Consider the following 17,116-nt stretch of genomic DNA (forward strand, 5'->3'; position numbering starts at 1 on the left):
ACATTAAAAAAAATTTTTAATACTGCTGGGGTGCCTGGATGTCTCAGTCCTTTGAGTGTCCAACTCTTGATTCTGTTCATGTCATGATCCTAGGGTCATGGGACTGAACCCCACATAAGATTCTCTCTATCTCTATCTCTGTCTCTATCTCTCTCTCTGCCCGTTTCTCCTTCTGCCCCTCTCCCCTGCTCATGTTCTCTCTCTCTCAGTTTAAAATCAACTTTCTCTCTCTCTCAATTTAAAAAAAATACTGCTGAAGTATGCTAATCATCATCTGAGGTTTCAGCAAGTCATAATCTTTTTGCTGGTAGAGGGTCTCATCTTGATGTTGATGGCTACTGACTGATCAGGATGGTGGTTGCTGAAGGTTATGGTGGCTGTGGCAATTTCTTAAAATAAGACAACAATGAAGTTTTTTGCATCAATGGATTCTTCCTTTCATGAACAATTTGGCTGTAGCATATGATGCTCTTTGATAGCATTTTTCCCACAGTAGAATTTCTTTCAAAACTGGAGTCAATCCTCTCAAATGTTGCACTGTTTTATCAACTAAGTTTAGGTAATATTCTAAATCTTTTGTTGTCATTTCAACAACATTCACAGCATCTTCACCAGGAGTAGACTCCATCTCAGAAAAGCACTTTCTTTGCTCATGCATAAGAAGCATTCCTCATCAGTTAAAGTTTTATCTTAAGATCTCAACAAATCAGTCTCATTTCCAGACTCCACTTCTGATTCTAGTTCTGCTATTTCCACCACATCTGCAGTTACTTCTTCCACTGAAGTCTCAAACCCCTCAAAGTCATCCGTGAGGTTTGGAATCAACTTCTTCCAAACCCCTGTTAATGTTAATACTTTGACCTTTTCCCATGAATCACAAATGTTATTAATGGTATTAAGAATGACGAATCCTTGGGGCGCCTGGGTGGCTCAGTCGGTTAAGCGTCTGACTTCGGCTCAGGTCAGGATCTCGCGGTCCGTGAGTTCAAGCCCCGCGTCGGGCTCTGGGCCGATGGCTCAGAGCCGGGAGCCTGCTTCCGATTCTGTGTCTCCCCCTCTCTCTGACCCTCCCCCGTTCATGCTCTGTCTCTCTCTGTCTCAAAAATAAATTTAAAAAAACGTTAAAAAAAAAAAAAAAAAAAAAAAAAAAAAAAAAAAAAAGAATGACGAATCCTTTCCAGAAGGTTTTCAATTAACTTTGCCCAGATCCATCAGAGGAATCATTATCTATGGCAGCTATAGCCTTATGAAATGTATTTCTTAAATAATAAGACTTGAACATCAAAATTACTCCTTGATCCATGGGCTGAAGAATGGATGTTGTGTTAGCAGTCCCTAAAACAACATTAATCTCATTATACATCTCCATAAGAGCTCTTGGGTGACCAGGTACATTGTCAGTGAGCAGTAATATTTGAAAGGAATCTTTTTCTTCTGAGCAGTAGCTCATAACAATGGGCTTAAATATTCATATTATGCCATGTTATAAACCACTGTGCTGTCATCCAGGCTTTGTTGTTCCATTAATAGAGCACAGGCAGAGTAGATTTGGCATAATTCTTAACGGACCTAGGATTTTTGTAATGCTTACTGAGCATTGGCCTCAACTTAAAGTCACCAGCTGCATTATTCCCTGACAAAAGAGTCGACCTGTCCTTTGAAACTTTGAAGCCAGACATTGACCTCTCTCCTCTCTAACTATGAAAGTCCTAGATGGCATCTCCTTCCAATAGAAGGCTGTTTAGTCTACATTGAAAATATGTTGTTAGGTGCAGCCACCTTCATGAATTATCTTAGCTAGGTCTTCTGGAGAACTTGCTGCAGCTTCTACATCAGCACTTGCCGCCTTACCTTGCACTTTCATGTTGTAGAGATGGCTTCTTTCTTTAAACCTCATTAGCTGACCTCTGCTAGCTTAAACTTTCCTTCTGCAGCTTCCTCATCTCTCTCAGTGTTACAGATGTGAAAAGAGTTAGGGCCTTGCTCTGGATTAGGTTTGAACCTAAGGGAATGTTGTAGCTGATTGGATCTTCTATCCAGAACCTTCATAGTTCATTTTTATTTCAGGTAGATGCACCTCTAACTATTGAATTTCATCCACTGATCACTGAGTAGGAAAAGTATGGGGACTAGGGCAGGGGAGCCTGAAAGGCCTCCACAATTCTCTGAAATCCTAAATATTTTGCCTGTGAAAATTCTCCGACACCTACAATTATAGAAGCCCATAGAGGAGAGCCCATGATTCCTAAGAAATGTTCAGAACCGTTGAATCTGTGAAGCACTTTGAAACTGTAACATCTCTTAAAAAAATTTTTTTATGTCTGAGAAGATTCAACAATAATTCCAGAAAACTAAGGATAAATCATATACAGAAATGCTGGAAGTGATTGCTGTCAAGGTCAAAGACATAGGGTAACTCTATGAAGGAATTTTAGAGTATAATACATGAAATACTTATAATGTTATAGAAAGAAGGTAATTTGGAAATCAAGTAGTCTCTCTTACTTTAAAGATAAGGGAAATTAAGACCAAAGAAGTATAATAATGTTCTTAAAGTTGGACACATAGTTGTGTTTGAAACCTAGGGTAACCTAGGATTCTTGACTCGTAGTCTGCTGTTCATTCCACTATAGCATACTACATCTCAAATCAATATGAAAATTATTCTTCTAAAACAAGTGCCTACATGTGCATTTATGTGCAAAGTATTGTTCATTTGTTTTAATCTTTTTGGACTACAGATGAATTTTCTGTTGTCTGTGGCCTATTCTTTAACATATCTACTATTTTCAGTTCCTATCTGCAAGCAAGGCCTTTAAAGAGCAAGTGCTCCACTGATTATAAATACCTTCCTTTGGTTTCTTGGCATACCTGGTGTAACAATGGATGATAGTATTTGTAAGACTATCACATATGATTCATCCTCTTTGCTTGTAAAATGCATGGCGTTTGGAGCGCCTGGGTGGCTCAGTCGGTTATGCATCCAACTTTGGGTCAGGTCATGATCTCACAGTTCATGAATTCCAGCCCTGCATCAGGCTCTGTGCTGACAGCTCAGAACCTAGAGCCTGCTTCAGATTCTGTGCTCCTTCTCTCTCTGCCCCAGATTCTGTGCTCCTTCTCTCTCTGCGCCCCCCTCTCAAAAATAAATCGACATTTAAGAAAAAAAATTTTAATAAAATAGAAGGAATGATGTGAATAAATTACAACTTTACATTTGCTACAGTACCAGCCCCTTACTGTAAAGCAGATTTAAATATTCTGGCATCATTCCTTGTAATTCCCAATCTCTTTCACTTAATGATGGAAAAACTTGAGCTTTCAAGAGAAAGAATTCTGCTTTCTTAGGAGCATTATTTTAGATTACATTACCTAGACATTCTTATTTAAAATTACATTACCAAAGATTTAGCATCTCTGACTTGGGTTCTTTGTTTTTCCATAAAGGACTTAAGCAATTCTAGTCAAGGAACCTGTAAGCTTTTCTGCTGGAACTAGTTTGAGACAGTAAAGTATCTTTTTTATAATGCTGACCACAGCAGAGGGGACTGCTCCCTGTCTCTAACATAGTAGTTAGATAACTGCATATCTTCAGGCAGTGATCTAACGCTGAAATTCACTGCCCTCTTGAAGAAATTCAGAAGCCCCTAATTCCAAGTGGTAGGAGGTTCTCACCAAAGTGGTTCAGACATCATGCTAGGAATTCATTAATTCCTCCTGACAGTTCAGAGGCTGTCAGAAAATAAGGAAAAAGGAAGCAAGATATACTGCAAGTAGCTTTGCCATCAAACATACTCTCTACCTTGCTTTGCTTTTTAAGTAGCTGAGAGACCTTGGGCAAGCTACATAACCTTTCAGAATCTTATTTCCCTCATACATAAAAATAGAAATAATATCCACCCAATAAGGTCATTGTGGTGTCCTGTTAAAGGAAAGAATATGTATAAATCATCTAGTTTTCACTAAGCTGTCATATTTGGAATTTAGTAACTGATTTTCTTCCCTTCCTTTTACGTGTTGGAATTCTAAAATCATAGCCTTAGGATAAGCACATTGTAAATTACGAAGTCAAAGCTAGAATTCCTTGGTTCAGCTGCAGTTGTTGATCCACGTTAACAATCTCTGGATCCCTATGCATTTTGTTGTAACTTTTGAAAATATAAATATTTTCCACTCACCCAGGTCTTTCAGGCCTGTGCTTCCTACCTAATTAGAAAATTAAACAGTAGTTTTCACTGTTTTTCTGCTAATTTCTGGTTGAGCTTTATAAAATTAAAGCAAAGAATTGAGATAGTTATATTTTAAAAAGTTTGAGAAAGATATATTTTTATTACCCAAATTACTACCTCATTTCTACCTCCACCTAGTAAGGTCTTCACCTAGGATGATCCTGTTTACCTGCAGATATCTTTCTGGGAATTGGTCTGTGCTGGCATTTGCTGTAGGTTTTTCCATTAATGTGGCTGCTTGAATTCATTCATAATTCCTTTCGGTTTGTCTCATCTTTTTAGACTCTTTAGTCCATAAACTTCATTACACTTCTAAAATGTGTACATCTCATTAAATCCTTCTATTTATGCTTCTGATTGCATCATTCCCTTTATACTTCTCCCTGCATTCCTCAAATATGAACATCCTTATCTATGTATTTGTGAAGTGTGTGTGCATATATGTGTTTATACGCACGTAAGCACAACATCCAGAGAATATGCTCTTTTTCATATCCAAAGATTATGATTATATTACCCATCTGTTCTCTGTATTTGTGCGTTCAGGTACTATTTTCCTCCAATATTGTGGGTATAACACACATGGGCTGTTATCACAGTAGTCACAAGTCCCCTTTGTTTGGGGGAGTTATTTTTGTGGTTATATAATTGAGTAAAATTAACTCCCATAGGAATAAGACCTATAACATTGGCCTAATTATCCCTATGTTGCAACCAGGTAGACCTATCTTCCTATTTCATACTTTCTTCTTTTTTCCATACATGTATCCTCTTTTTTAAAATAAAGCGTATCATAAATATATCTCATTTTAGCAATTTCGATAGAAAATAATGTATATTTAATCAAAAAAGTAAGGAGTTTTAATGATATTTAAGTTAATTTATGCAGCTCTATTGAATATATCTGAGGTTAAAACAAGATAAAGTCTTTAAATATGATTCTTAGTTTTCCATTCTTTATGGACACCTCATTATCCTTTCACATTTTAAGTATGTATGTATGCTTTATTTGACATAATTTACTTATCAGTCTTTATGTAAGTAAGTATGTATGCTTTATTTGACATAATTTACTTATCAGTCTTTTTATTCAGTATCTATTTTGAAGTGCCATAGTCTATGTTAAAACCGTAAAGTTATGACTGGTGCAGCCACTCTGGAAAACACTGTGGAGGTTCCTCAAAAAATATTAACTACCCTCCAACCTAGCAATAGCACTACTAGGAATTTTTCCAAAGGATACTGGAGTGCTGATTCATAGGGGCACATGTACCCCAGTGTTTATAGCAGCGCTTTCAACAATAGCCAAATTATGGAAAGAGCCTAAATGTCCATCAACTGATGAATGGATAAAGAAGATGTGGTTTATATATACAATGGAATACTACTTGGCAATGAGAAAGAATGAAATCATGCCATTTGCAGCAACATGGGTGGAACTGGAAGGTGTTATGCTAAGTAAAATAAGTCAGTCAGAGAAAGACAGATATCATATGTTTTCACTCATATGTGGATCCTGAGAAACTTAACAGAAGACCATGGGGGAGGGGAAGGGGAAAAAATAGTTAACAAACAGGGAGGGAGGGAGGCAAACCATGAGACTCTTAAATACAGAGAACAAACTGATGGTGGATGGGGGGGATGAGGGAGAGGGGGAAATGGCTGATGGGCATTGAGGAAGGAACTTGTTGGGATGACCACTGGGTGTTGTGTGTAAACAATGAACCACGGGAATCTACCCCCAAAACCAAGAGCATATTTTACACACTGTATGTTAGCCATTTGATAATAAATTATATTAAAAAAAAGAAAATGGTATACTCCAAAAAAAAAAAAAAAAACATTATGATTCAGAATATAAGCAATGGCAAAATGTTTCCATTAAAATGGGATAAAATTAGAATTTTTTAATGTTTATTTATTTTTGAGAGAGAGAAAGAGAGCCAAAGTCAGATATTTAACTGATTGAGCCACCCAGACACCCCAAGCCACCAGTAATTTTTGAAAGTCAATATCATAGTTGGTGATTTTATTATTTATTTCTTCTTGCATTCCATCTAGGAGCTTTATTTTATCATGTATTTTTTTCTTTTTATAAAATACTTCTTGCATATTTTGCCTTTCTTTTTTTAATGAATTTTTCTTTAAATGTTTATTATGAGGGAAAGAACACACAGGAGCGCATGCCAGTGGGGGAGGGGCAGAGAGAGAGAGAGAGAGAGAGAGAGAGAGAGAGAGAGAGAGAGAGGGAGAGAGAGAGAGGGAGAGAGAGAATCCCAAGCAGGCTCCATGCTAAGCATGGAGCCTGAGGCAGGTCTGGATCTCACAACAATGAGATCATGACCTGAGCCAAAATCAAGAGTGGGACGCTTAACCAAGTGAACCATCCAGGCACCCCCTTTCTTTTAATAACCATGGCAATATCCTGATAGAGGACCAATGTTGAAAAAATTAGAAATAATTTTTAGTATAGTATGATATGTATATCCTACTATATAGTATAGTTTTGAACTATATAGTATAGTTCAAAATTATGGAAATTAGAGTAAAAAAATTATTTTTTCCTGTGGAGCACTTGACAATTTCTAGGACAGTGATTGAGAAATTACCAATAAAGAAAAGTTTAAATAATTCAAACTATACAAAAAACATTTTGTTTATTTACTTGTACCAAATCCTAACCATCAAATTCACCCCTTGGACTTAAGTGCTACCCATTTACCAGTGACACCCTATTTATTTGACCTGGGTGTGGCAAAGTTTCCATGATTAAGTACTAAAAGAAGTGAGCACTTACTCTCAACTGAAACATTTTCTGTGACCTTAAGAACATTTTATATATATTTTTTAAGTACTTCTCCTAAACTTTTTTATTTTAGTCAAGTTAAATGCTTTTTACAGTTACACAGTTGTTATTTTTAAAACTTAATATTTTACATATAGAAATGAATATAGGTGACACAGATGTGGGTTATCATACTCACTAGTAAAATAGATATCATGAAACCACAATACAACTTAAGAATTAATTTGTTACCAATTGCATTGCATCTTTTTTTATTGCTAAATCATGACAATCATTTCTGGTAATCATAACACTTGCATTTATTCCAAATTCTGTAACTTTGCACAAAGCTTATTTTTATTTTATGACATAAGAACCATAACGTAATATTTGTCCTTACTCATTGCTTTGGCAGGTAATGAGCATCCCTAGATGAAAAAATACAAATACACAACATAATGCCCCTTTGAACAAGCTATATATTTTTAAAGCATAGAGATTTTCATTGTACTACTCCATAACCATGACTTCTGGAGTAACTAGAGAGTACATTAATTAATGTACTTGCTTTCATCATAGGGATATTCACCTCTCCATCATTCACTCTTTTTCAGTTATACATGAAACTTTCACATAAATGAAGACTATAATGCATAAATGAGATCTATAGTGTACCAAAATGTTGTCTAGTCTTTCAAATATATAGTGAATATATGGAGAATAAATTATATTGGGATAGCTTGGAGGGGATCCACCATGTTAAATATTTAGTATCTGTTAAATAATCAAGAACCCTTCTGTACATATGCTTTACTTCATTTTAAGGTTTTTTTTTAATGCTGTAACAACTCAAATCTTCATATGCTTCACCTTTCCTCTTAATCCCTAGCCTTAACTAATATCTAACATTGTTCCTACCAATAAAAATAAGGTAAAAACAGAGAGGGAGGCAAACCATAAGAGACTCTTAAATACAGAGAACAAACTGAAGGTTGCTGGAGGGGTATTGGGTGGAGAGAGGGGAAAATGAGTGATGGGCATTAAGGAGGGCACTTGTTGGGATGCGCACTGGATGTTATGTGTAAGTGATGAATCCCTGAATTCTCCTGAAGCCATTACTACACTATATGTTAACTAACTTGGATTTAAATAAAAATTTTAAAATAAATAAATAAATAATATTGTTCCTACCAACAGTCATTTGGCCTGAGTAAGCATATGGTATCAAACCTGCCTTCTCAACTGTTTTGGTGACTACAATGGATAGCCATTAAGTCAAAAGTATCCTTCAGTAGCCTCTCACTAGATTGGATGGGATGGTGGTTTTTAAATGTTGCAGTATCAGTGCTGTCACAATGAACTTAAGTAAGCTTTTGAGGAATTTATAATCAATAGCAAACTGATTTATATACATGACAATATATTTTCTTTTCAGCCTTCTGTTATCTGCCACATTCTTCCTATACTCCTGATTCATAAAACTGATAGTTTTATGATATGAATCATGATCTTTATTATAAGTTCTATGAATATGATAGATCTTAGCCAAAGTGAGGACAAGGAATCAATTTCCCAGACCACTGAACTCATAGTTTCCCCTTGACTTCCTCCACAGCCTTCTTAGAACTAACAACACAGTGAACTTTACAGCTGTGAAATCATTTCAATAAGTGACTTTGAAAAATTAAAATGCTTTTCCTTCTTATATCCAAAAGTCATTTGGGTATCCTAACATCTTAATTTAGACACCTAAATTTAGACATCTAAATTTAGATTTATATATATATATAATATATATATATTTATATATATATACATATATATATGTATGTATGTATGTATGTATATATATAAATAAATAAAATCTGGGCCAGAATAAATGTCCATCCAAACAAATTAAATATACTACTTTTACCATTTAGATAATACATTTGGATTCAATGCTTACAAATCATACTCAACTTTATAAATAGCTCTCTGTTTTGATTTCCTTCTATATATGTCCATTGTCAACCATTTGAATCTGTAAAGACTCTTTCTGAAGATATTTTTAGGCCAGTCATCCCGTGTAAGAAAGCTAGCACTCCAAAGAGTAGAGAATTTGTTAATGATTACTATTATTTGGGAAGCTGACTTGTACATAAGCATCTTGCTGACTACATAAAAATTCTATCACCTTATAACCAAGCATACTACACAAAACAGTGTAAATCATCAACTAATCTTCTCCATTCCTTTCTTCTTATCAGCCTCTTGATTACTTAATTGTATATATGGACAAGGTTTCCCAGTGATACATAGCCCTACCTTTAAAATTTTTGATCTCCACAGAATCTAGAAATTTGCATTTGTTATCATCTTCACCTTTATCAAATTTTATATGTTCTTTATTATATAGAACTTAGAGAATACTGTGTGGGGGGAATGGTAGAACAGAATGGATATTATGTCCTCCGATTCTGAATATACAGGACCATAACTTCTTGGCACACCACCTAACTTTCTACAACTGAAATGCTCACTGCAGATTGTGAAGGTTGTAAACTCCCACCACCAAATATTCCTAAGAAAGCATATTAGTTATATTAATTATATATTGGGGAAACTGTTTTGCTTATTATAAATGGAGTTCTCATTGGACTGGAGAGAATGGGAAAAAGGAATTTTGCTCAGGTCTTCCTGAAATCGTATATTTTGCACAGCTTCAGCTGCTCACTGTGGCTTCTTTACCAAATGATAAACTTAAAACAGTCATAATACCTACTTGAGAAGTTACTCCTGCCTGGTTCCAATTCAAGTTTGAAGGCTGAGACTCCTTTTCTAACATCACAAGCCCAAAGTTTATTCAACATTAATACTTGGGCTCCACCTATGGGCAAAGAGAAGGGACGATTTAACATGTAGGTAAGTGTATGTAAGAATATCCCATGTGATTTGCAGCACTACTGTATACTCTTTAAGTTCCCAAATAGATCATCTGGTCACATAATGAGTGAAGTCTAATATTGACTGATTGAAAAAGCTATCAATTATTTAGTCCTGAACCCTCCTGAGAGATGTGGATAGAGTTTCTTTTGTAGCTGAGAGGTGTATCTGATATATATTCCTTCTGTTCTCTCGTATCTTCTGCCAGCTGGTAGCCTAGACCATTTTTCAATCAACTGCCTATTTTTCTCCCAATCCTTTCCCTTGCCCTAGGTTTTTAGACAAAAATTTGAGGTAATGCATGTTTTTCTCTTTGAAGAAATTTAATCTCTGTTGTTAATTTGATACCAACTCCAAAATCAGAACAAATCCAGTAGGGATCGAATTTACCTTAATTAAAGATAGTAACCTCTGTATTTAGCATGAGTCCAAAATAAAAAGATGGTTAATTATATATGTTATTATACCCTTAACTAAATATGAAGCAGTTCTTTCTTTCCAGATGAAATGTTTTATTTTTCTTTCCATGATTCTTGAAGGTCTCTAAAGACCAGATGGTATATGTATGCCTCAAATAATGACTTTTCTTGGCTCTTCTAAATATAGTTACATGTTCAAATGAGGTAAATATTCTTATTTTTAAAAACATCTAGGGGCGCCTGGGTGGCGCAGTCGGTTAAGCGTCCGACTTCAGCCAGGTCACGATCTCGCGGTCCGTGAGTTCGAGCCCCGCGTCAGGCTCTGGGCTGATGGCTCGGAGCCTGGAGCCTGTTTCCGATTCTGTGTCTCCCTCTCTCTCTGCCCCTCCCCCGTTCATGCTCTGTCTCTCTCTGTCCCAAAAATAAATAAAAAATGTTGAAAAAAAAAAAAAAATTTAAAAACATCTATTATCCTTGCCCTTTATTGAGATATAACTCATATGTTATATAATTCACCCACTTAAAGTATATAGTTCAAGGGTTTTTAGTATATTCATGGATAGGTACAACCATCACCACAGTCAATTTTAGAACATTTTCATCATGTAAAAAAGAACCCCATCCTCGTTAGCTTCCTCCTCTTCCCTTGTCACCCCCATCCAGCCCTAAGCAACTACTAGTCTACTTGCTACTATAGGTTTACCTATTCTGAACATTTTATATAATGGGATCATATAATATGTGGTCTTTTGTAACTGGGTTCTTCTACTTAGTATTTTCAAGATCTATCCATGTTGTAGTATGTATCAGTACTTCATTCCTTTTTTTATTGTAGTAAAAAACATTAACATAAAATTTACCATCTTAACCATTATTAATTGTATAATTCTGTGACATTAGGTATATTCACACTGTTGTGAAACATATCTCCAGAACTTTTTCATACTGGATACCTAAGCCTCTACACCCATTAAATAACTCTACTTTTCCCCCTCATCTCAGCCCCTGGTAACCACCATTCTACTTTCTGTTTCTAAGAATTTGACTACTTTATACCCCATATAAGTGGAATAATGTAGTTGTCTTTTTGTGGCTGATTTATTTTACTTTGCATAATGTCTTCAAGGTCAGTCCATGTTGTATCATGTCACAGTGTATAGAGATATACACCACATTTTGTTTATCCATTCATCCATTGATGGACATTCGGGCTGCTTCTACCTCTTGACCGTTATGAATATTGCTACTATGAATATGGGTGTGAAAATATCTCTGTGAGACCCTGCTTTAAATTCTTTTGGATACATACTCAGAAGGAGAATTGATGGATCATATAGTAGTTCTATTTTTAATTTTTTGAGAAACATTCTTATGGTTTTCCATGGTGGTTGCACTATTTTACAATCCTACCAAGAGTGTATGAGGGTTCCAATTTCTCCACATTCTCATCAACACTTGTTATTTTGGGTTGTTTTTTTTTTATAGTAGCCATCCTAATAGGTATGAGGTGATATCTCATTCTGGTTTTGATTTGCATTTCTCTGATGATTAGTGATGTTGAGCATCTTTTCATATGCTTGCTGACTATTTGTATACCATTTTTGGGGAAACATCTCAAGTTTTTTGCCCATTTTTAGTTGGGTTACTTGATCTTTTTGTTGCTGAGTTATAAGAGTTCTTTATATATTCAGGACATTAGCCATTTATCATATTTGCAAATATATTCTTCCATTCCATCAATTACCTTTTCACTGTGTTGATTATGTCCTTTAATGCACGGAAGTTTTTTTTCCAATATAATCTTTTTTTAAGTTTTTTATTTTAATTCCAGTATAGTTAACATAGAGTATTATGTTAGTTTCAGGTATACAATATAGTGATTCAACAATGCCATGTATTTTGCAGTGCTCATCCTGGTAAGTGTACTCTTTAATCCCTATCACCTATTTCACCCATCCCCCCATCTACCTCCCCTCTGGTAACCTTCAGTTTGTTCTCTATAGTTAAGAGTCTGTTTCCTGGTTTGTCTCTCTTTTTTTTTCCCCTTTGTTCATTTGTTTTGTTGCTTAAATTCCACATATGAGTGAAATCACATATTATTTGTCTTTTTCCAACTGACTTATTTCACTTAGCATTACACTCTCTAGCTCCATCCATATTGTTGAAAATGGCAATATGTCATTCTTTTTATGGCTGAATAATATTCCATTGTATGTATGTATACACACACACACACACACACACACACACACACACATATATATACCACATCTTCTTTATCCGTTCATCATTCAGTGGACATGTGAGCTGCTTCCATAATTTGGCTATTATAAATAATGCTGCAATACACATAGGGGTGCATGTATCCCTTGGAAATAGTTTTTGTATTTTGGGGGGTAAATACCCAGTAGTGATGCACAAAAGTTTTTAAGTTTGATGTAATTCCATTTGTCTATGTTTGCTTTAGTTGCCTATGCCTTTGGTGTCATACTCAAGAAATCATTGCCAAAACCAAGAAATAGACTCTTAACTATAGAGAACAAACTGATAGTTACCAGAAGGGAAGTGGGCGGAGGGAATGGGTTAAATAGGTGAAAGGGAGGGGCGCCTGGGTGGCTCAGTTGGTTAAGCGTCCACCTTTGGCTCAGGTCATGATCTCACAGTTCGAGATCGAGTTCGTGAGTTCGAGCCCCGCATCGTGCTCTGTGCTGACCAATCAGAGCCTGCAGCCTGCTTCGAATTCTATGTCTCCCTCTCTCTCTCTGCCCCTCCCCAACTTGCACTCTGTGTGTCTCTCTCTCAAAAATAAATGAACATTAAAAAAAATTATAAAAAATAAAATTTTAAAAATTAGGTGAAAGGGTCGACTTGTCATGAGCTTCAGGTGATGAATGGGTTGAATCACTATACTGTACACTTGAAACTAATATTAACACTGTATGTTAACTGACTGGAATTTAAATAAAAGCTTCTTAAAAATGTGAGGCCCACTTAGATTGTTGGGAGAAATGTTTCAATATAAAATCAGAAAATGTTTGAAAAATATAAAACATTTGGGGCGCCTGGGTGGCGCAGTCGGTTAAGCGTCCGACTTCAGCCAGGTCACGATCTCGCGGTCCGTGAGTTCGAGCCCCGCGTCAGGCTCTGGGCCGATGGCTCGGAGCCTGGAGCCTGTTTCCGATTCTGTGTCTCCCTCTCTCTCTGCCCCTCCCCCGTTCATGCTCTGTCTCTCTCTGTCCCAAAAATAAATAAAAAACGTTGAAAAAAGATTTTTTAAAAAAAAAGAAAAATATAAAACATTTTATGTATTCATCACCATTATTAAAAAAACCATTGCCAAACCCAATGTCATAAAGCTTTTCGTCCATCTTTTCTTCTAAGAGTGATATAGTTTTAGGTTTTATATGTAGTTCTTTAATCCATTTTGAGTTAATTTTTATATATAGTGGAAGAAAAGGGTCTGTTCTATTCCATTTGAATTAGTTAAGGCTCTCCAGAGAAACAAAACTGATAGGATATTATATATATTTATATATACATATACATATATACATATATATATACATATATATATATGTGTGTGTGTGTATATATATAGGGGGGGGAGAGGGATTTATTATGAGGAATTGGCTCATATGATTATGGATGCTGAGAAGTCTCAGGATATGCCATCTGCAAGCTGGAGACCCAGGAGAACCGGTTATTTTGTAACTGGAAGTTTATACTTCTTAATCTCCTTGTACTATCTTTGAATATTAACTATTACCTTTACTGAGCTATTCATAATCCCAGCAAAGTCATTCTCTTAGAATCTGAGCTAGTATATAACTTACATTTTCATGAACTACCCTAGGCCAGATTAGTTCCAGGCAAGGAGCCACCCCAGGAAGTTTATTGTGATCCTGTCAAATGCCATGGGGCTCACCATCAGGTTCATTTGGTAGTTTATAATGTATAAGTGAATACAAACTAGACTCTCTGGTTTCACCACTTCCTTGGTCTTACTAAATATAGGTCAGTAGCTTCAGGATATGTCCAGAATAGCTACAACCTTCTAGGAATATCTGAAGCTAAAAATGGCTAAGAATTTTCCCCTTCCAATTCATCTATCACCTCCCTAAAAGGAAAGAGTTAATATCACTGTCACTGTAGATCAGAATACAAAATGAAAAATCTCTCTATACTTATTTCTAGATCCTGGGATCTGGAAATCAGAGGCCCTACAAAGCCAAAAACAAAAAACAAACAAAGACACCCATTCAGCTCTGGAAGCAATGGAGTTTTCTAAATTATACAAACATCTCCTGTAAATCAAGTCCTGTATTACTTACAGTCTCTAGGGACAAGCTTGATGTGTTCCCTTCCCCTCTTCTTCCATTTCCACTTCCTATTATTCCTTTGCTTCTTTGAAATAATAAGACAGATTCTGACTAGAAGATTTAAGGAATTGGTCATGACTCTTGAAACTCTTATTTTTGTTGGCACTGGTTCAAATTCCTAAGCTCTAGCTAAACATAATTATTATCCAGAGTGGTTTGAGTAGTCATTTCACAAGACAGTTTACTGTCCCTCTGCTTAGAGTCAATAATTTTTTAGGTTAATAAAGCCAAAATCAAAGGCTAAAATTCCTTTTCTTTACTTTTCTTAAGAAAAAGAAAAACTTGCTTAATGTAAAAACAGCATATGATCATTGTAGAAAACTTGGAAATTTTCAGAAAAGTATAGCAAAGGGAATAAAAATCATACATAATTCTAAACATACTAAAATAACAAATGCATTACATTTTCATATATGCCTTTCTCTTTTTCTATTGACATGTACACATCTATGTTAACAGAGTTAAGATTATATACTACATGTATAGTTCTGCATGTGTTTTAAACATATGTCATAAAAATTTTCCTGGTCAGTGAATATTCTTCATAAATATTACTTTAGTTTGCATAATATTTTATCATAAAAATAGACCATTGTGTATTTAAATTTCTATATTATTGACCTTTTTATTTCTTTCCTTTTCTTACTAATATAAGCAACTGAAATAAATACGTGCATAAACATTTATCTGTTTTCTTAGGATAGATTTCTAGAAGTGAAATTACTGGGTAAATGAATAGAAAATGTTTAAGAATTGGGTTTTTAAGAAAATCATCTTTGGGTAGTTAAAGGATTAATGACACATCAAACTCAATACATCTTTGATGACTGTGTAGCCGCTCATATTCAGATAATCTCTGCAAGCATAACTATTAATTGACTGAATCTAATCTTTCATTTCAGACATAAGGATACATCTTTTCCTTCTGTCTCCAACTCCTTGGGATAGAAATCAGGAGGTCTAACTGAGCCCATATACAAGCCTTGTCAGACAGGCACACATACCTACCTTGTTTATGACTGCCTGTTTAACCGATTACTCTCAACATCCATATTTTTCTTATATTCTCTTTTTTCAGATGGAATGGGGCGAGTCCTTGCTCAAGATGTGTATGCAAAAGACAACCTACCCCCCTTTCCAGCATCAGTAAAAGATGGCTATGCTGTCCGAGGTAAATATTTTGGGGTTTTTGAGTATCATCATACACTGTATTTTTTTTCCTTCAGATTTTTGACTCAGCCTAGGCACCCAGGGAGTTTTACATTTGTTTCCCCCTTGGTTATCAAAATAATTTAATCACAGATAACAATCTGGATTAAAACTTTTCAGTGAAAGTATTATAATTACCTGAAAATGCTTGTTGACAAATAAATATGTAGAGATTGATTGAAACTCTATACTATAATTTATTCTTCTGACCTCTACACATACTGGTAGCAGACAGTCCTGGTCTAGAAGTTTTCCAGATGTTTTCTAGTTGAAAACTATGTGGTCCAAGAAAGAAGAGCAGATTTCCAGCACAGAGATAATGTAGGGTGGTCTTTTCTTCTGCTTGAAACCCAGAGATCATTAAGGGCTTCTTAAAAAGCAAGCACAGTTCCCTGGAAGAACTGGATTTCAACGCTCTGAAATCTTACATAGTACCAGCAATTTATACCTTTGGAGTTGCCTGAGATTGCATAAAGGTTAAAAGCAAAATACTAAATAGCAGTTGCCTGCTTTAAAGTCTAATCTAAGAACCCAAAATGAAAATGCAAGTGAATTACTTAGAAACTATTATTGGTTATTAACTCAAGGCTGATATCATTGAAGAAATGTCTAAAAACATTTCCCAGTTGATTAGAGCTGTGAAGACAGGTTCCTTTTTAATGGTCCTTTATGAAGTCTCTTACTTGTTTGTTGTTGTTGCTTTTACTCCATCTAGCCATTAAAAAAATTTCCTCTTTTTTATAATTAAATATATTCATTAATCTCCTCCATGTTCCATCACTATCTCTTAGCAGTATCTTTTTGTGTTGGAGACAACATAGCAAATGGTTAAGGTTATGGGCTTCGAAAAGCAAAGTCAGAGTTAATCTGGTTTCAAGTACCGATTCTATGTAACTTTGAGCAAATTACCTAAACTTTTTGAGCTTCAGTTTTCTCCATGATGATAATTATAAAAATACTTACCCCCAACAAGTTGTTGTGAGAATTAAGTGAGACCCTAGAAAGCCTTAGTAAAGTATCTGGCACCAAAAACACGCACACAATAATTGTTTTTTTAAACGTTCTATAATGGTAACTATTATTATCACTATCATTAGTATAAACACATTTCCTTAGATCATCTCTGGAAAGAAAGGTAACATTTATCTGAATTGTTCTCATATTCTACGT

The 17,116-nt window shown here is 35.3% G+C and overlaps 1 protein-coding gene across 15 annotated transcripts in view; it reads left to right on the plus strand.

The window, feature by feature from the left end:
* The window catches only part of GPHN (gephyrin), a 633,256-nt gene that overhangs the window by 525,600 nt on the left and 90,540 nt on the right, over positions 1-17,116 (plus strand). For all 15 annotated transcript variants that reach the window (XM_058739364.1, XM_058739365.1, XM_058739368.1 and 12 more), the window contains one exon: positions 15,816-15,908. In XM_058739364.1, coding sequence (XP_058595347.1) covers positions 15,816-15,908 — 93 coding nt within the window. The remainder of the gene's footprint in view (positions 1-15,815; positions 15,909-17,116) is intronic.

Source organism: Neofelis nebulosa, chromosome 7 (genome assembly GCF_028018385.1).
Source record: "Neofelis nebulosa isolate mNeoNeb1 chromosome 7, mNeoNeb1.pri, whole genome shotgun sequence".
Lineage (NCBI taxonomy): Eukaryota > Metazoa > Chordata > Mammalia > Carnivora > Felidae > Neofelis > Neofelis nebulosa.